The 21,184-nt window shown below is 44.1% G+C and overlaps 1 protein-coding gene across 42 annotated transcripts in view; it reads left to right on the top strand.

The window, feature by feature from the left end:
• MADD (MAP kinase activating death domain) overlaps window positions 1-21,184 on the top strand; it is a 116,284-nt gene that overhangs the window by 27,695 nt on the left and 67,405 nt on the right. For 15 of the 42 annotated variants that reach the window (XM_054025563.1, XM_054025573.1, XM_054025567.1 and 12 more), the window contains exons 4-15: window positions 244-547; window positions 956-1,087; window positions 1,923-2,036; window positions 3,048-3,128; window positions 8,704-8,882; window positions 10,552-10,787; window positions 11,218-11,374; window positions 13,531-13,634; window positions 14,281-14,474; window positions 15,965-16,245; window positions 16,876-17,015; window positions 19,605-19,706. In XM_054025563.1, the coding sequence (XP_053881538.1) occupies window positions 244-547; window positions 956-1,087; window positions 1,923-2,036; window positions 3,048-3,128; window positions 8,704-8,882; window positions 10,552-10,787; window positions 11,218-11,374; window positions 13,531-13,634; window positions 14,281-14,474; window positions 15,965-16,245; window positions 16,876-17,015; window positions 19,605-19,706 (2,024 nt within the window). Of the gene's footprint in view, window positions 1-243; window positions 548-955; window positions 1,088-1,922; window positions 2,037-3,047; window positions 3,129-7,935; window positions 7,993-8,703; window positions 8,883-10,551; window positions 10,788-11,217; window positions 11,375-13,530; window positions 13,635-14,280; window positions 14,475-15,964; window positions 16,246-16,875; window positions 17,016-19,604; window positions 19,707-20,511; window positions 20,551-21,184 lie in introns of all 42 variants that reach the window. The other 27 variants (XM_054025557.1, XM_054025562.1, XM_054025569.1 and 24 more) reach the window with 4 other exon arrangements.

Raw genomic sequence — 21,184 nt, forward strand, 5'->3', positions numbered from 1 at the left:
GACTGTTTTCACCACCGCAAGATTTATGTTCCTAGTGACTTTGCTTTAACAGAGTAATTTCAACACTTACTAATCCTTCCTCTTCCCTGGCTGGACAGTGAGGACTATGTTACACTGTTTTCTGCTGCCTTGTAGTCTTTGGGTAATCTGGCCTTCCATGGAGGAGCCTGGCAAAATTCTGAGTGGAGCAGCTGCAGAATGTCTCTATGGGACTGTGTTAACCTTGTCATTCTCCCCACACAGGGATACCATGTGGCGGATTTTCACAGGTGCTCTCCTAGTGGAAGAGAAATCCAGTGCGTTGCTACATGACCTGCGTGAGATAGAGGCCTGGATTTATCGCCTGCTCCGCTCACCTATACCTGTTGCAGGCCAGAAGCGAGTGGATGTGGAAGTCTTACCACATGATTTGCAACCAGCTTTGACGTTTGCTCTTCCTGACCCATCCCGCTTCACGTTGGTGGATTTCCCCTTGCATCTGCCCTTGGAACTTTTGGGAGTGGATGCCTGTTTGCAGGTGCTGTCCTGCATCCTGCTGGAGCACAAGGTGAGAGGGAGAAGATGTTTGTTTTTGTTTTGATTGGTCAGTCGGTCGGTGTATGGCTACTAACCAGTACAAAACTAATTAGAAATCTAACAATGTTGGTGAATAGGACTGATGTCCCTCTGCAGTTCTAGGAACAGTTTGCATTTGGGAGGCCCCACTTGAGGTTCCAATCTGGGAGGGTCTTGCTTTTTGTGCAGAGTGTTCAGCGGTTTGTTTGTGGAAAGACTTTTGCTGATGCAGGGTCTGCCCATCTAATAACAGCCAAGTCACATGGAGGCAGAGCAAGGTCTCACATAGCCCTGTGGAAGCATCAGGAGAGGTTTACCTTGGGACCTGAGCTCCTTTGTGGGAATCCCTGGGCTGGATGAATGATGGATATAGTGCTAACATGAGTTTTCTTGGCCACAGGTGGTGCTGCAGTCCCGAGACTATAATGCTCTCTCCATGTCCGTGATGGCATTTGTGGCTATGATCTATCCACTAGAGTACATGTTCCCAGTGATCCCACTGCTCCCCACCTGCATGGCTTCTGCAGAACAGGTACGTTACATTATCTCATCAGCCAATCATCAGCTGCAACTTCAGTTCTGTCCTGCATTCTTCTGCTGTAAGAACTCTGTCTAGTGTGGGCTGACCTGATATTTTAGGGAATAAAAGGCCCCATCTCCAAGTGGTTGGTCTTAATCTACTACAAGTCAATAGCAACCCGATATTATTTTGATCCCTTCACACAGTCTGGTCAGTGTAGGTGTGAGAGCTGCCTTCTCTGCAGCTCCTGCTGTCAGGAACAACTTCCTATATCGCTTCATAGTTTTTCAGTGTAGATTTTAAAATACTTCATTGCCTGTGCTGCCTTAGCGACACCATCAGCTTGAAATTGAACTAGTTTTTTAAAAAATGGCTTTATTCCCAGAGCAGTGGAATCAGCACCTTCAATCAGTACAAAATACATTCAGACTCTGCATTTGTGCTGTATCTGTCTGTGTCTGTGACTTGTTCCCTGTCTAGCTTGGGCTCTGCTGTGAACTTTTTCCCCACTGGGCCCATGAGTAGAGCAGCAAGCTGTTGGGTTTCTTCTAAACAATTTTCCCTTCCCAAGAGGCTGGTTACTTCACCAAAGGAAAGCGTGTCCACCTGGATGGTTGCTGGAAAAATTGCATTCCTCCTTCTCCAGGACATTTGAGTTTTTTGTCCTCTTTGTGTCCTTCTGTTGAACTCGGAGAGCTGTGGGATGGATGCCTGCTGTGATAACTGGCTGGTACCTTTTGTGTTGTCCCCTCTCTTGTAACTGGATTGTAGATAATGTATTTAGGAAGCAAGGTGTGAGCATTACCAATACAGATCTTTCCCTTTATTCTTTCCTTTTGTCCTCTAGTTACTATTGGCCCCCACACCTTACATCATTGGGGTCCCAGCCAGCTTCTTCCTTTACAAACTAGACTTTAAAATGCCTGATGATGTGTGGCTTGTTGACCTGGACACCAATAAGGTAAGTGATCCGTGCTCAGGAGCCTTTGGTTTTGATGAGAGGGGACAGTTTAGTGGAAACCCCAATTCCCATGGTGGATTTGAGAAATGCAGTGCACATGCCCAAGTGCACAAACGATTGCAGTCACATCTGCTGCCCCAATGCTTTTACTGCGTGGTTTTCTAAGCCCTGTCTTGAGGTCCCCTTTCCCACACCCCTCCTACTATTTCAGCTGAAAATGACTTTTGAGTGAAATTTATTTTTTTCTTAAATCATTATAATAGAAATAATGTAGCAGTTAGGGCAAATTTAAAGCACTCAGTCTGCCTGCCCTGTGAGAAACTGCACAGGGAAAATAAACTCTCACAGGAGTTATAAAACCACATAGTCTACTTGGCAGTCAGGACCCTATTTTTTTACAGCCTTTGGAGGAGAGAGGAAATTAGATCTGGTAAGTGTCTTCCTGCAGCATTTGGTGTGATAACTCAAAGAGGACCTTATAAGCAACTGTACATGGTGGTATTAACAATGCTGCTTAAAGGGAAACACAGTTAACATCCTCTAATAAACTGGGAATCTGAATGTTGAGTGTGTTAAGAAAAGTTTGAATTTTTTTTTGTGAAGGGTAAAGTAACTTCTCCCTAACCCCAAGGGAGTGAAAAATCGAAGTACTGATCCTATCTAAGGGTACGTCTATACTACCTGCCAGATCGATGGGTAGTGATCGATCTATCGGGGATCGATTTATCGCGTCTAGTGTAGATGCGATAAATTGATCCCTGATTGCTCTGCTGTCGACTCCTGTACTTCACCGCGGTGAGAGGCAGAAGCGGAGTCGACGGGGGAGCGGCAGCAGTTGACCCCGTGCCGTGAGGACGCGAGGTAAGTCGTGTCTCCCCTCCTCCCCCCCGTGTAGACCAGGCCTAAGTCTTCTGCAGCCTTTGTTCTTTGGTCCCTATCATGTCTCATAAAGCATAGGACTCCAGCCTGGGGGTGGCTACTATCTAGAATTGTTTTGCTGTTTAATTCCAGGTGATTGTTCCCACAAACGCAGAATCTTTGCCAGTCCTACCAGAGCCAGAGGCATTAGAGCTTAAAAAACACCTGAAACAGGTAAGTGGCCACTCCAGATGTCTGGTGAGGAGTGGGCATCAGACTAGCTACACTGCCTCAACTCAGCAGGTGCTGATCTATGTAAGAGGGCAGCTGTGCAGATCAGTGCGTCTAGCATAGCACATTCTATAAGGGGCCATTTGGCACTTGGATACCGTGGTGCCAGACACTTGAGACTGACTTTGGGTAGAGAAAGCAGAGTGCTGGAAGATCCCTCTTGTTCAGTCAACTGCCTCTCAGTCAGCTAACCACCCGGCCTGGGGAGGCCTCCTACTCTGAATGTGGCAGTGGACTCTGTCAGCATGGGCAACTGAGTAACAAAGTTGCAAGGACATACTTCCTTGAGACCCATAGGCCATATGGTTCCTTCCCAAACAGCGCTCCTTCCAGACTGACCAAAACCTGAGGTTATTCTCTTGTTTGCAGAGCTCCCTGTAAATCTCCCCAGAGGTCTTCATCTTCTTCAGTTGTTTTTCCATTTGCTCTCTCTCTTCCCCCCCCCCCCCTGCTTTGCTTAGGGGAGTGCGGGGCTAGAAATTTCTCATTTTACCTGTTTAAGATGCTTATTTCTTCAGAGAGTCCTTCTAGAGGGTGTCTGGTAGGCTTCTCCCCTGCTGCTCCCAGGTTAGAGCACCTGAATAACAACACTGCAGGCTTGTAGAGCAGTTAGTCTTGGAACCCGCATAGGGAGAGGGAATTCTTGATTTAGTCCTAAGTGGAGCACAGGATCTCGTTCTGTGAATATAGCTGAACCGCTCGGTAATAGCAATCATGATATAATTAAATTTAACATCTTGTGGGTGGGGGGAGAATACAAAAGAAGCCCCACCACATTTAACTTCAGAAACGGGAGCTACACAAAACTGAGGAAGACAATTAAATGGAAATTAAAAGGAACAGTCACAAGAGTGAAATGCCTGCAAACTGCATGGAATCTTTTTGAAAACACCATAAAATTAAATGTATACCCCAAATTAAAAAGAACAGTGAGAGAACCAAAAAATGCCACCATGGCTAAACAACAGAGTAAAAGAAGCAGAGACCAAAAGGCATCCTTTAAAAATTGGAAGTCAAATCCTACTGAGGAAAATAGAAAGGAGAATCAATTCTGGCAAGTCAAGTGTAAAAGTATAAATAGGACAAAAATGAATTTGAAGACCAACTAGCAAAAGATTCAGGAACTAACAGCAAAAATGTTTTTTAAGTACATCAAAAACAGGAAGGCCTGCTAAACAATCAATGGGGCCACTGGATGGTTGTGGTGCTAAAGGAGCACACAAGGAAGACAAGCCCATTGCAGAGAAGTTAAATTAATTCTTTGCATCGGTCTTCACTGTAGAGGATGTGAAGGAGATTCCCACACTTGAGCAATTCTTTTTAGGTGATGCATCTGAGGAACTGTCCCAGATTGAGGTGTCATTACAGGTGGTTTTGGAACAAATTGATAAATTAAGCAGTAGTAAGTCACCAGGACCAGATGGTATTCACCCAAGAGTTCTGAAGGAACTCAGATGTGAAATTGTAGAGCTACTAACTGTGATATGTAACCTATCACTTAAATCAGATTCTGTACCAGCTGACTGGAGGATAACTAATGTGACACCATTTTTTAAAATAGGCTCCAGAGACTACCTTGGCACTTATAGGCCAGTAAGCCTAACTTCAACAAATTGGTTGAAGTACAGAACAGAATTATTAGAGACCCAGATGAACACGATTTGCTGCGGAAGAGTGAATAGGCCTTTTGTAAAGGGAAATCATTCCTCATCAATCTATTAGAATTCTTTGAGGGGGTCAACAGATGTGGACAAAGGTTTTCCAGTGGATATAGTGTACTGGGACATTCAGAAAGCCTTTGACAAGGTCCCTTACCAAAGGCTCTTAAGCACAATAAGCTGTCATGGGATAAGAGGGAAGGTTCTCTCACAGATCAGTAACTGGTTAAAAGACAAGAAACAAATGGTAGGAATAAATGGTCAGTTTTCAGAATGGAGATGTAAATAGTGTCCCCTAGTGATGTATACTGGGGCCAGCGCTGTTCATCATATTCATACATGATCTGGAAAAAGGGGTAAACCATGAAGTGGCAAAGTTTGCAGATGATATAAAACTAATCAAGATAGTTAAGTCCAAGACAGGCTGTGCAGAGTTAAAAAGGGATCTCACAACACTGGATACCTGGGCAACAAAATGGCAGATGAAATTCAGTATTGATAAATGCACATTGGAAAACATCCCAACTATACGTACAAAATGATGGGCTCTAAATTAGCAGTTACTACTCAAGAAAGAGATATTGGAGTTATTGTGGATAGTTCTCTGAAAACACCCATTCAATGTGCAGCGGCAGTCAAAAAAGCTAACTATGTTAGGAAACATTAGGAAAGTAATGGATATACAAGACAGAAAATATCATAATGTCACTATGTAACTGGTACGCCCGCACTTCGGAATTCTGTGTGCAGTTCTGGTCACCCTATCTCAAAAAGTTGTATTAGAAATGGAAAAGGTGCAGAGAACGGTAACAAAAATTATGAAGGGTATGGAACAGCTTCCATTTGAGGAGAGATTAAAAAGACGGACTGTTCATCTTGGAAAAGAGATGATCGAAGGGGGGATATGATAGAGGTCTATAAAATCATGAATGGTGTCGAGAAAGTGAATCAGGAAGTGTTATTTACCTCTTTGCGTAATACAAAAACCAGGAACAGAGGGTCCTGTGGCACCTTTGAGACTAACAGAAGTACTGGGAGCATAAGCTTTCGTGGGTAAGAACCTCACTTCTTCAGATGCAAGACCCACGAAAGCTTATGCTCCCAGTACTTCTGTTAGTCTCAAAGGTGCCACAGGATCCTCTGTTGCTTTTTACAGATTCAGACTAACACGGCTACCCCTCTGATACTTGACAAAAACCAGGGTGTCAGCCAGTGAAATTAATAGGCAGCAAGTTTAAAACAAAGAAAAGGCAGTACTTCTTCACACAATGAAGTCGTCAACCTTGGAGCTTGTTGCCAGGGGGTGTTGTGAAGGTCAAAACTATAACTGGATGAAAAAAAGAATTAGATAAGTTCATGGAGGATAGGTCCATGAATGGCTATTGGCAGGATAGTAAGGGATATAACCCTGTGCTCTGGGTGTCCCTAGGTCTCTGACTATCAGATTCTGGGACTGGAGGATGGGATGGATCACATGATGCTTGCCCTGTTCTGTTCATTCCCTTTGAAGCATCTGTTACTGGAATACTCTATTGGAAGACAGGATACTGGGCTAAATGGACCATTGTTCTGACCCAGTATGGTCATTCTAATGTTCTGATGTAATAACAATTGCTTAAGGGGGTGTGTACACTGCAAAGAAAAGCCCTCAGCACTGAGTCTCAGAACCCTAGTCAGTTGACTTGACCTCAAGGGGCTTGGGCTGCTGGGCTAAAAATAGCAATGTAGGTGTTCCAACTTGGGCTGGAGCCTAGGATCCAAGATCCTCCTACCTCTCTGGGTTTCAGACTCTGGGCTCTAGCCTGAATGGGAATATCTACACTGTGTTTTTAGCCTTGCAACCCAAGCCTGAGTCAGTTGACCTGGGCTCCGAAATTGTGCCCTGCTGGTTTTTCTTTGCAGTAGCCATAGACGGTTTTTTCAGAAACGGCTCACTTCTCCTCTCCTTTAGAGTAGTGAGTGGGTGGGGAAAAAAAGAAAAATCCCTGGGAACTTTACAGTTTCAGTGACTATAGTTGGCCAGCAAAGGGACCCTTTGAGATATGCTTTAGGGTTTTGCAGCCAGTCTCCATCTCTTGCTGCAGTTTGGGGGTCTAGTTAGTACCCCACATCTTGTTTTCACCCGCATAAAAGCTCCAGGCCTCTCCTTGGTACACACAATGTGGCCTTTGGACTTGGACTTGACTCCTCTCTTTCTGTCTCTCTCAAATAAACTTTTCCCTCTTTCCATAAATGAGGTCCCACTGCCTCCTCTCAGATCCTGATAAGCCATTAATCAGCTTGGGACAGGGTTGGCTGTCCTATCAAGCAGATTTTATCTCTTTATTTCTATTTTTCTCCTTCTGTACGCTGCATGCACTACCTAAAGGTAAAGTGTGTTGGTGAGGGCTGCTATTTCTGCCTCTGTAGAGCAATTTGTATAACCTTATTTAGGATCCCAGATGCTCTGCTGCTTTCACCAGAAAATGATCCTGCAGTGGAAACTACACTTGCTACTCCAAAACCTGTTTTTCCCTACAGTTTAAGGGCTGTTCAGCAAAATTCCCAAACACTGAGGAGAGGTTGAACATTAGTAGAACAAAATGTGATATTCCTTTGGCAACTTCTGTCCAAGGATTCCAGAGCAATCAACTAAGCTCAGAACATACCTGACCACTGCTGGGGAAGGGAGAATGCTAACTACCCGCTGGCACACAGCAATATGGAAAGGGGAAACTTTGGCCAACGACACTGAGGTTAACACCTAACCTTTACATAGAATGCCATCTGGTCATTAATATCCAGGCAGAGCAGCAAGGACCTTGGATTTTAAAGTCTCATTGGAAAAGTCTCTGTTCACAACCAGGAGACTGGAATGTTATTACTTTCTGGGAAGAAGGAGGGTCTAGTGGGGAGCAGATGAGTAGTGATGGAGCATGCTGGTTTCTTTCAGGAATTGCACTGATTTGTGGTCCCTTTTATTTCCTTTCTCATCTGTGATATTTAGTAGTAATAGTTTTTTTTTTTTCTTCTCCATCTGTCTGTGGTCATGTGTTCGTCTTGGCTCTGATTGGCTGCTGATGTTGTCATGTGATCTTCCATCTTGCCTCCAGTGTCTGGTTAGCATGACTGCAATCACTCAGCAACAGCTGCTCACGCCTGACAACAAGGTTCTTTATTTTACTCTTTTCCCCTCAACTTTCCATGATTTTTATTCTTCTTCTGTGCTTTACTTATTGACTTTTGAAAGGGAGGCTAGAGGAGGAGACTCAAGGAGCAGGAGGAGAAATGGGGGAGATTTGGGACCAATCTGGTTGTACGACTAGGACCTTTACTGCTTCAAGTGCACTTTCAAGATGATGCTATCAGGGCTTGGGATAACACTATTTCTCTAGAAAGGCACAGAGTTCACCCAGGTGAGAAACTGAGAATTGCAGGTTTATGTCCTGGGATTATGGCTATGCTAATTGGGTCTAAGGAGTGTATTTCTGACTACTGGAGATAGGAATAAATCTCCAACAAGCTGCTGGGATCCAGAATGCTGCACACCCTGAACCTGGCAGGTTTTGGACTATTGGAAGCATCTGTTTTTACTTTTATCAACCATTCAGAAATCTGACACTGTGTGCTGTTCCCAGGACTGTGTCATCAGTAAGGAGGTTGATGGGGCAATCCAGCAAATGCAGGGCCAGGAACCCAACAAAGGGATTTCTTTCTTGGCTGAGTGTGGGACAGAGAATGGTGTAGACATACTCCTGAGAGTGCACTAGAACCTGGCACAAGGGCTGTGATTGCTCAGGGGTCAAGTCAGCTCTACTCTTTATATTCTTGCCTGAATAATTGTTTCTTGCTGACTGTGCATGTGACCTGTTGCTCCTCAGGCCTTGGCCAGTATGAGTCTGAATACCCAGCCTATTCTTAACCTAGAGAAGTTCCATGAGGGACAGGAGATCCCACTGCTCATGGGAAGACCTCAGAATGGTCTACAGTCCACCCCTTCCACGGAATTCAACCCCCTGATCTATGGCAATGATGTGGACTCTGTGGATGTGGCCACCAGGTGAGCTGACTAGGCACCTACATGCTGAATCTCCATAGGGTTTGCACTTGAGAAGGAAGTGCAGGGCTTTCTGAGGGTGCCATGTTGTAAGCCAGTCTGTATCTCTCTCCTTCAGAATGTTAGCTACAAAAAAAAATTATCTTCAAATAAACATGTCAAGGCAGTGGTTACCATGAAGTTTGTGTCAGGGGCTCACTGATGATGATGCAGAACGTGGCAGTAAAGGCAGGATGGCGAATGAGAATGAATGTATAGAAATGGAAATTACCATGTCCAAAGGGGAAGCAAAACTTGAAGGGCCCAAGATGAGGAGATTGGATAGTCTCACTCCCAGAACATTGAAAGAGAATGAAATTGCTAGTCTGGTAGCAAGGGTTTTTAATAAATCTATGAGATGGGGGTGGTATGAAATGGCAGCAGAATAGCAAATGTCCTATCTATATTTAAGAAAGTAAAATAAAGTGATCCAGGCAACTTCAGACCCATTAATCTGACCTCAGTAATATGCAAGGCTTTAGAACAAATTTGGATGGAAAGAATAATTAAAGGCGTGGAGGTAAATGGAAAATAGGATCAATTGCAACATGGGTTTACCAAAGGTAGATCATTCCAGACTAATATGATATCTTTCTTTTGTTAAGATAACTGATTTTTTTAAATAAGAGAAATGCAGTAGATCTAACCCATCTGGACTTCAGTAAACCATTTGGCATGGTGCCACATGGGACATTGTTAATGGTTGGAGAGGTGGGTAAGGAACTGGCTAATGGAGAGAAAACTACAGGTTGTAGTGAAAGGAGAACTGTCTGGCTGGAGGGAGGATACTAGTGGAGGTCCTTGGGGTGGCTTTTGGGACCAATGTTCATTAACATTTTCATTAATGACCTTGGCACGAAAAGTAGAAATGTGCTAATAAAATTTGCTGATGACACAAAGCTGGAAGGTATCGTCACTACAGTGGAGGACCAGAATATTGGATGACCTTAAGTACTGGAGTAATAGAAATCGGATGGAAATTTAATAGGACAAAGTGCAAGATTGTGCTTTTAGGGACTAATAATAAGAATTTCTGCTGTAGGGTAGGGGCTCATCAGTTAGAAATGACAGATAAGGAGGAAGGTATGGGTGTATTAGTAAGCTGTATGATGACTAAGACTCCAAAGTGATGTGTTCATTTCCTGCATTTCCCCATAGCTTATCTCAGCTGCCTTCCCTAGGTCTCAGCAGCTTAACAGTGTGAGTTCAGGTTAACTCACGCGTCAGTGTATTAGCTGCTTCCCACAAGTCATATTCATGTAAGAAATGTAATCCCCAGAAACCTGTCGTCTTCTTAGCAACTCTACTGGCAGATATAAGGGATGATCAGCCATGAAGGGGCTTCTTTGCCAGAAGTAGTTGGCTGGGCTGACAATCCTTGTGTGAGTTGGGCATACAAAGCACCTGCTGTGAGGGAAAGGAAAGTTAAACCAAAGCAGTTTCTTGAGAGAACCCCTTTTCCCAGTGGGAGTCACACATGTCCCCATTCCTATTTTGTATCACCCTTCCCTTTTAGAAACACTCCTGGGTGGAAATGTTGCCTTTTGTGTAACATTTAAAGGCCCTGTCTGTCCCCCTCCCCTTTGAGGTTCCATGTCTGCATCTGACATATTACCATCTTTTTCCTTCTTAGGGTTGCTATGGTGAGATTCTTCAACTCACCAAACGTTTTGCAGGGTTTCCAGATGCACACCCGCACCCTTCGTCTCTTCCCCCGGCCTGTGGTGGCCTTTCAGGCCAATTCTTTTCTTGCCTCTAGGCCAAAGCAGACAGCTTTCGCTGACAAGCTGTCTAGGACACAAGCAGTGGAATACTTCGGAGAGTGGTCACTCAACCCAACTAACTATGCTTTTCAAAGGATCCACAACAGTAAGTCCTGGTCCTGCCTTTCTGCTCAGCCTGTTTAATGCAGAAGCTTCTAATATGGAGACACTACTGGGAAAGAGGTTGGCTAGTCAACACACTGTTCCAGCAATGGAGCCTATTCTTGCTGTGGAAGGGACCTTCTTTTCCAGTAAGGGTCCATGAAATGAGTCTTGAACTGAAACCTCCTTGTTCCAGTTGGCTGTGGGTTTCTGTTGGATTATTGTCATTGTTACCCTGCCTCTGTTGTTTGTTTTACCTATTTGTGTCTTGTCTGTCTGCATGCTGTAAGCTCCTCAGGACAGGGACTCTCTGTTCCTATGTGGTTCTATAGTGCCTAGCACAATGAGTCCCCATTTAATTAGGGCTTCTCAGGGTTGCCATAATACAAATAACTAAGTTCATTTAACTCTCCTTTTTCCTGTTTTCTTTGCAGACATGTTCGACCCAGCCCTGATTGGTGACAAACCAAAATGGTATGCTCACCAGCTTCAACCAATCCACTACCGTGTCTATGATAGCAATTCCCAGCTGGCTGAGGCATTGAGTGTCCCCATAGAGAAGGAAACAGATTCTGAACCTACTGATGACAGGTTGGTGGGGAACATGGCACTATTCAATTGCTAACTAAGAGTCATTGTAAATGTTCTGGCCATCTCTTGCTTTGCTGTTGCAACCTGTTTCTCTGACCTCAAAAACTCCCACCTTATTTCTTCAGTCTATAAAAAGCACTGCTGCTAAAGTAATTTTTCTTCCTCACTGCTCTGACTGTGTCACAGCTGCCTCAGATTCCCTTCATCGGCTTTCATAAACTCTTCATTTTCACCTTCAAGCATTTTTTTAACATCACTCTGCCTTTGCCTCTGGTTCATCCTACTCCCTTTGGTCCACTTGGATTTCTGTACTCCTTTTTGCCATGCTCCTCTCTTTGCTTTTTTCCATGCTGTCCTTTGCTCAGGGATTGTCCTTCCTCCCTTATTGCAACAAGTATCCCACCTTTCTTTCAAATCCCTCCTCAAAACACACAGCTACATGAAGCCTCTCAATGTTAATCTACCTCTTGAGAAGAACTATTCATGAATTTAATAAAACATAAATAGCTGCAGCCCTTCTGAGTGGTGATTCTATTCCAGCCCCCAAAGCTGTGTCTCTGCTCTGTTGTTTTTTGTTTGTCTGTCAGCTTGCAAGCTCTTCCGAGCAGGACCTTGTCTGTTCTCTATAGTCTGTGCAGCACCAAGCACGCTAACGGAAGTGGTCTGTTATTAGCCTAGCAAGGAAGGGCTTTGTGCTTTCTGATTCCCTCATGCTTTCCCCTCCACTCCTCTCTCCTGAGAGCTCAAACACTCCTCCATGGCTACAAGTGCTCAGTTCACTCCACTTTGATGAGGGCCAGTGAGTTGCTCTTCACATCTTCTCTTCACCTATCCTAAAATTGTTAAATGTGCTCGTGAAGGGGTCTCCGGGGTGCATCCTGGACTGTGGGACTGCTGAGACCCCAAACTCCCCAACCTGGGTTGCCTCTCACACTGTGATGCTGATGTCAAGCTATAAACCTCTGATAGATACTGCACTTACACAGAATCCACAGACAGGGACACACCCAACTGAATTACACTGAATGATCTCCTAGCCACTCATGAACCATCAATAGAGAGGCTCCAGCCAATTTCCTCCAGCTCTACACCCCAAAACTGTACTGTTTTCACTGCTCAAGGCCCCGTTTGGCAGTGCAAGTTCATTAAGTAGTTTGCCACTCTCTCAATGTGGAATGGACACACACTAGCCTTTGTAAATTGAGCTGAGATGTCCCAAGCACTTCAACCAAAACACACTGTTTTAGGAAAAATATAAAACAGATTTATTAACTACAGAAAGATAGGGCTTTGAAGTGATTATAAGTAGCAAGCGTAGAGATCAAAGTTGGTTACTTAAGAAATACGAATAAATTTGTAATCTAAATTCTACAAATTATGCAGGATTTGAATCAAGCAGTATCTTACCATGAAAGGTGGCACAAGCTGGTTACAGTTCCTCATTACACAGGCTGAGACCACCCTTCCCCAGTTCAAAGTTTTTGTCTTCCAGATGTTGAGTTGGCGGGGGGGGGGGGGGGAGGAAAGAGTGATGATGTCACTTCCCTTCTTTTATATTTTCTTCCAGCTTGCTGGAAAGATCTTTGCTGTGACGTGGGGATCAGGCAATCCCCATTGGTCAAGCAGTCTCCATTGCATATGTGCTCTCTCTGAGAAGTCTCTGGGATGGCCATTGGGAGAGTGGATTCCCTTTAATAGGTCATCAGCACATCTGGCAGCTCCTTTGTTGCAATTGAAAGGTTGGCTGTGGGCATCTCCCAACTTCACAGTATATTTCAGTAACACATATAGCAATGCTTCATAACTTCACCTATAATGATAGCACATAAAATCCAACAGGATATTAATGTTCAACAGATCAAAAATTGTAAAATGATACCTCACAAGGCATACTTTGTACAAAGCATATCATATATGACAGTGGTGAATATGGGGTTCCAGGGTGCTACTTTGAGATGCAGAGTGTCACAGTGCACTCTCTTAAAAATTAGCCTCTACCTCCGGCTTGTGGCCAGCCATGCTGCTATGACCCTTTTGGGGGGATCGTGCAGTATGAGGCTTGGACGGCCATAGGGCAGTGCTGATGATCCATATCTTGTAGCATCCAGCTCCTGTGTTGCTGTTTGGCTGCCTCTCATCTCTCTCTCTCATCCTAGTGGTAGCGACAGCGTGGATTATGATGACTCAAGTTCTTCCTACTCCTCCCTTGGTGACTTTGTCAGCGAGATGATGAAATGTAACATTAATGGCGATACCCCAAGTGAGTAACTAACTTCCTAAGCTGCACTTTCATTGGGCCTGTATGGATCTTCCATCCCCATTCACCTGCCCTTTGAGAAAGTTGCCTCTTCTGAGTCTTTCATCAGAGTGGGAGGCAGGTAGATTATGGTCTGCTCTTATGCAGGAGAGAGACACTCAGCCTATTCTGCTGCAGCCTGGGACAGTCAGAGGAAGAAACTTTCTCCTTTCTGTGAGCATCACTCTCCAAAAAATCTCTGGGAGAGAGGAATGAACTGAACGTCCTATTGGTGACAGGAGCTAGTTTAACAAACCAGGAAACTAACGTGCTCTGTCCATAGAAGATGTGCAGCCTGGGCACCAGTAGTGCAAGCTTCCCCTACCTCACAGTACCCAATCAGTGATCATCAGCCCTGACCAGAAAGAACCATTTTTAGTAGAGAACAGAGAGAGAATTCGCCTTGGCTTCTGATGAGGCTGCCAACAAGAGTTTCTGTTGGGATAGTAGTTTTTCTTCCTTAAGAAACTGTTATTGAAACCCCAACTCATTTCCCATGTTGGACAATAAGGCACTGAGCAGTTTTTGTTCATTAATGAGATGGGAGGTTGGTACTATGTGTTCGGCGGGAGTCGTGAGCAGTCTCTAATGCCTGGTGGTGTGTTTGCAGATGTTGATCCCCTGACACATGCAGCCCTGGGTGATGCCAGTGAGGTGGAGTTTGATGACTTCCAGGAATATTCAGGGGATCTGGATGCGCAGGCTCTGGACAGTGAGAGCTCCCTGGACAACAACCAGCCTCGCTCAAGTTCCAGCACTACAGCCAGTAGCAGCCCCAGCACTGTCATCCATGGGGTGAATCACGTGTGTACTAGCACTATTGCACACACAAGCGCAGGCACAGGGTGCTAGTACCTGGAGGAGGGAGGAGTCTAGGCAAATTGGATTGGGATGAGGGTGACTCCTACTAAATGGACTTGGGTAGATGAATTTTTCACCCTCTTCATAGACAAGGCTGAGTTTGCTTGCAGCATTATGGTCACCAGAAAAGTTTCCTTTCAGTACAAGCACCTGTATTTCCTATCCTTATCCGCCCGTGGTTAGGAATGAGGCACCAAGCCTTATAGCTGAGAGAGTAAGTTCCCTCACCCATCTGACTCTGTGTGGGGTTGGTTCTGGGAATGGGAGAGCCGGTATGGTAAAATTATGGAGCTAGTAGGTAGAGGGTAGACAGTGAAGAAGATACACCTCTACCTTGATATAACGCTGTCCTCGGGAGCCAAAAAATCTTACCGCGTTATAGGTGAAACCGCGTTATATCGAACTTGCTTTGATCAACCGGAGTGCGCAGCCCCGCCCCCCCGGAGCGCTGCTTTACCGCATTATATCCAAATTCATGTTATATTTGGTTGCGTTTTATCGGGGTAGAGGTGTGTATATGCTTTTCAGTCAGACATTATAAGGTTCATACTCTCTTATACTTGTAAGGGGTAGTAATTTAATGACTCATCCATATCGATAACTCATATTCTTGTATTTGCTGGACAAATACCAGCTAGATAAAAATCCCTCAAAGGGGGTTGGCATTTAAGGCTGTAGTGAGTGGGGATACTACAGGGGTCTAGAAGACTTTGTAAATTTAAATCTGATCAGATTTGTGGGGAACACGAAGTGGGAGAAGTGGCAAACACACAGAACAGAAGCAGGCTTAGCAGTGAGCTGGAGATGGTGGGATGGTGAGGGCTACAAGCCAGAGATGAGTTAGTATAAATGATGCTCTCAAGGAGGGGAAGCATGGATACAAACTGGGAGGTTCTCTGGAAAACAGTGAGTCTCAAGAATCAAGGGGCAATAGGAAACTTTAATAATCAGTTGGATCCCTGGGCAAATAGAATATAAAACTAAGGAGGCATCTTTGCTGCTTTCTGTGGACCTGGAGGAGCCACCCCAGAATACAACTCTGCCCCTGGAGAGAAAACATAATGATGACACAGATCCTGGGAGAGACGGAGGGAGGAGCTGCTTTTACATAGTCTGATAAAAATGAAAAAGAGCAGACTTGCCAGAGGAGCGGAGAAAACAAGAACAGGAAGTTATCCCCATTACCGCGTGATAGTGGGATACAGAGCAATTAGCTTGAAACGAAGGGAATATTTAATGATAAGATTTGTCGGGCAGCGGAATAAAGCCCCAGAAAGGTGATCAAGGGACTATTACTGCATATCTTAAAGCCCAGGTTAGAGGAGCTGGTAGTGGGAATGGTATGCAGAGTCCCTCAGAATGCTTTTCTTGCTCTATCCGATATTTCTATGGGGAGTGTGCATTGATAAATGGATGAATTGGTTGGTCCACAGGAGTCAGCAGATTCAGCGGAGATGGAGGAGAAGATGATTGCTGGGTTTTCAAATCACCTTCCCTCCTTGCCGCTGCAACCAAACTTCCCCAAGATGAATCTGGAACGTCGTGATGGTGAAAGCCCAGCTGGCAGCATGAGCTCTGTGGAGGGAATGGTGAAGAAACGAGAGTATGATAATCCATACTTTGAACCACAGTATGGGTTTCCTACTGAGGAAGAGGATGAGGAACAGGAAGAGAGCTACACCCCAAGATTCAACCAGAATCTGACTGGGAATCGGTAAGGCTCCCCCATCACTTGCTCTTCAGTAAAGGGGTGGTGAGGTTACATTTGTTTGTTCCAGTACTTCAGTGTTTAGCAGTCTTTTCCCCAGGAAACTCCTACATCCCAGGCATGTCCTGATAGTCTCCTCCAGTTGGTGCTGAGCAGCTGCAGCCCCTCCTGGCTGAGCACTGACGCTAACTGCAGACTTTTGTTTAAATTTGGGCGGCTGACATAATTATTGACATTTTCCTGAAAATGATCTAGGATGTCATCCTTCGATATTGGCTGCAGGAACTTGGAAATCTCCAGTGGCGTTTCGGATATGAACACTTGCCTCACTGAATCAAGAGACATTGCGCTCAGATACCATAGTGATGGGTGATCTTATTTAAAAATAAAAAAAAATGTTCAGGGTTCTAAGCACAGAATCGTTATGGTGTGCCCTTCTGGCAGGTAATAGAAACATGAACGTGCATATACTTGTGCCTCATGTTTCCTCTGTTTAACCCCAGTTTGGTAATACTGCTGTGGAATAGGTCCTAGAAGCTTGTATGAGTGTGGGAGATCCCTGCTGTTGGATTTAATGGCAGCTGGAGTCTGTACAGGGGTGTGAGTAATAGCTGAACCTTTTTTTTTTTTTTCCAGGTCTCAGAAGCTACTACGTCCTAACAGTTTAAAACTGGCCAATGACTCTGATGCGGAGTCGGACTCACGGGGCAGCTCCCCAAATTCCACCATCTCCAACAACAGCAGCGAAGGTTTTGGGAGCCTTATGTCTTTTGCCAGTATGTACTGTTGCCTCCTCTAAACTGGTTTTAATGATTCTACCTTAGTGTTTGTGCAGATTCTACCTTAGTGTTTCTGAAGTGGGGAGGGGAGAGAGCAATTTGAAACTGCCCCAAGATGGCAGCTTAGCTGTCAATCTCTCACCAGCTCTGCCAGAGGTCATTCTGGGAGTCACAGGACCTGTTATCCTTACAGTGCCCTACATACTTTGCAGTAATATGGGCCTACATTCTGTAGAAAGGGCTTTGGATTCTTTGGTGTTCTGGTGTAGCAGACCGAAAATTATGAGGCAGCTTCATTAAAATTTTGAAAATTGAGGTATTTAGAGCATTTATTTTCTATATTGAAACAGTTAATCAATGCAGCTCCCCCCGTGTTGTTTATTTCAATATTAAGTTCAATTTCTTTACCCTACCCCAACATATGCGATTTTTAATAACTTGCAGATTTTTCTGTTGACATGTGACTGAATACTAGAAGTTTTCAGGGGTGAAGTAGAAGCTGTGCGAGAGGGTAGTTGGGGTTTTTGACACTTAGAGGAGCATAGGAGTAGTGAGATAAACACATTACCTTGATATTTCTGCTAAAGTGACTAACAGTTAAATAGCGACATGTTCTGATACCATGGTAATTGGTGCAGCACAAGAACATAAGAACGGCCATACTGGATCATACCAAAGGTCCATCTAGCCCAGTATCCTGTCTTCCGACAGTGGCCAATGTCAGGTGCTCCAGGGAGAATGAACAGAACAGGTAGTCATCAAGTGATCCATCCTTGGTCGCCCATTCCCAGCTTCTGGCTAGCATAGGCTAGGGACTCCATCCCTGCCGATCTTGGCTAATAGCCATTGATGGATCTATCCTCCATGAACTTACCTAGTTCTTTTTTTGAACCTTGTTATAGCCTTGACCTTCAGAACATCTTCTGGCAAAGAGTTCCACAGGTTGATTGTGCGTTGTGTGAAGAAATACTTCCTTTTGTTTGTTTAAAACCTGCTGCCTACTAATTTCATTTGGTGACTCCTAGCTCTTGTGTTATGAGAAGGAGTAAATAACACTTCCTTATTTACTTTCTCCACACCTGTCATGATTTTATAGACCTCTATCACATCCCCTTTTAGTCATCTCTTTTCCAAGCCAAAAAATATCACTTATTAATCTCTCCTCTTACAGAAGCTGTTCCATACCCCTAATCATTTTTGTTGCCCTTTTCTGTACCTTTCCAATTCCAATATATCTTTTTGAGATGGGGTGACCACATCTGCACGCAGTATTCAAGGTGTGGGCATACCATGGATTTATAGAGGCACTATGATATTTTCAGTCTTATTATTAATCCCTTTCTTAATGATTCCCATCATTCTGTTAGCTTTTTTTGACTGCCGCTGCATGTTGAGTGGATGTTTTCAGAGAACTCTCCACAATGACTCCAAGATCTCTGCTGAGTGATAGCAGCTAATTTAGACCCCATCATTTTGTATGTAGTGTGGGGATTATGTTTTCCAATGTGCCTTACTTTGCATTTATCAACATTGAATTTCATCTGCCATTTTGTTCCTCAGTCACCCAGTTTTGTGAGATCCCTTTGGCTCTTCGCGGTCTGCTTTGGACTTAACGATCTTGAATAGTTTTGTATCATCTGCAGATTTTGCCACCTCACTGCTTACTTCTTTTTCCAGATAACTTATGAATATGTTGAATAGCATTGGTCCCAGTACAGACCTCTGGGTGACACCACTATTGACCTCTCCCCATTCTGAGACCTGACTATGTATTCCTATCCTTTGTTTCCTATCTTTTAACCAATTCATGAGAGGACCTTTCCTCTAAGACTTTAAATAGAATAAAATAGTGAATTGTTGATCTTTAAATGATCATTTTTTCAGGGCAGTTAACTGCCCTGCTCATATGAATGGGGTTGTTTCAGGCTATCTGCAGATTGGGACAGATGGCAGTGCTTTAGTTACAGTCAGTCATGTTTTCATGAGTATTTTTTGTTTGTTTGTTTTTTACTGCCTATAAGTGCCAGAAACACAATTTAAAAAAAAAAATGGAAAGCTCAGATTTTGGAGCACAATTCTGTGACAAAAATGGATTCCATAGCAGATTCTAGAGTCAGAGTACATGAGACCCTGCTCATAGACCCCATCTCAGGATTGCATGTTTTCATGATCGTTTTGGAATTCTGTTCTCTCAAGTAAATTACTCCAGGTAGAGAATCAAGTTTGGAAGCATTGAAGACACAATGTGGTGTCTCTAAATCTAGGGTAGAAAGTGGGATATTACTATACCAAAGTGATTTGCAGCATCAGCAAGGTGCTTGGATACCATGACTTATGAGCATCGTATAAAAAAATAGATAGGATTTTTACAGACTTTAAAAAAAATCTGACTTTTAGCAGGAAAGATTTAAATTGTAAGCGGAGGGCATGTTTGGTTTTTGGGACACAAGAGAATATAGAGGGTTAATCCAATAGTGGGGATGTGGAGCTACTGAGATCTGAATAAAAGCATGAATTGCAGGAAGAGTGAGGGGAGAGTGTATGTTGAGCACTAGAGACATTTGATTGTTTCACCTTCTGTTGTAGGCAGCCTGTACAGGAACCACAGCACAAGTTTCAGTTTGTCCAACTTAGCCCTACCAACCAAAGCTGGGAGAGACAAGAACACTCCCTTCCCCAGCCTGAAAGGTAACCACTTCCTCCCCTTGCCTGCTATTGCCTTTGCAATGCTTCTGGCTGCCAAGCAGTCCAAGGATTCACCCTCAAAATGGCATTTTGGAGGTGTAAGACATTCTGGGGATTTGGATCAGTGTTCATCTTGGATAGTTCTTTGATTTTTCTCGGTAGGACTTCTTCCCATCACTTGGGGTGTTTTGTGGGATGGAGAGGTTTCCTTGCTGTGCTATGTTAATGTGCTTTAGTGGTTCGAGTAGGGGACTCTGGGAACCAGGACTTCTGTGTTCTACTCCTCCTCTACCACTAACTTGCTATATAGATTTGGGCAAGTCACTTCAGCACTGTCCCAATTTCCCCATTTGTAAAATGGAGATAATGCTCACCTACTTCCCATGGAGATTATGGGGCTTAAATAATGTTTGTAAAGTGTTTTTCAGCTTTCAGATCAAAAATCCCCTAAAGAGAAGCAAAATATTAGCACAGTAGCTCTCATTCAGGAGTGAAGATTTGACCCTAAGCTCTGGATACAGCTGTAAGCAGAGTACTTCCTTCTCCCTTGCAATGCCTTAAGACAATATGGACTGAAGAAATTATTACACTAGGGAATTGCCCCAGCATGGCTAACGCTGGAGGTGGTTATTGATAACAGAAGGGGGATCAGGGTTTCTCATTATTTTTTGCATTGAAACCTTTCAGTTGCTGAGCTGGGCAAAGGATTCGTTTGCTTTTTAAGTTCTTATAGATAATTAGAATTTATTATTTTGTTTTAATTCGATGATTTTATTTATTTTTCCCCTCATCATTTTCATCGGTAAAGATTACTTTAATCTGGAAGTGGGAAGGGATTTGAATGAAGGTTGGTATGACATTTTGCTGACCTTTGACCTTGTAGTAACAAAGGCCAAAAGTTGGGTTTTGTGTGTTAACTTCCATTTTTGTTTGTGAACTGAGCAATCCTGCTCCGGGTGTAAAGTGAGGAGGGGTAGGACTGGGCTGGTGGAAATGTTAGGGGAGATTTTGCACAATTACTCTCTGGGAATCCACTTTCTACCCATTGGCTGTATTCCCAGGTGCAATTGTGAAGGGTAGGAAGCATGGCTGGGTTGGGCAGTGTTCAAGAATGTTTTCTTAGTTAAACTTGCTATCGATTCCACACATTGGAAGAAAACAGTGATGGGTTTTACCATTCCATGTTCATGCTTTTCCTCTCATCTCCTGCAATTTGTTCCCTTCTTTTCTTGACAGCTGTATGTCTGCACAGCCCACAGCAGCAAGCCTCACAGCCCAGATCAAAGACTTCTAAAAACAGCTGTGTAGACAACGCTTTGAAGTTGCTGCTTGGGCTGGGGATTCGAGCTCTGAAGCCCACTCCCATGGCTAGGCCTTTAGTGCTTGAGCCCCAGCCTGAGCAGCAACTTTGAAGCGCTGTCTACAAGCTATTTTTTGAGCGCTAGTGTGAGCCTTGGTAACCAAGTCTATTAACCTGGGAT

The sequence above is a fragment of the Malaclemys terrapin genome, chromosome 4, assembly GCF_027887155.1.
Source record: "Malaclemys terrapin pileata isolate rMalTer1 chromosome 4, rMalTer1.hap1, whole genome shotgun sequence".
In the NCBI taxonomy this organism is placed as follows: Eukaryota; Metazoa; Chordata; order Testudines; family Emydidae; genus Malaclemys; species Malaclemys terrapin.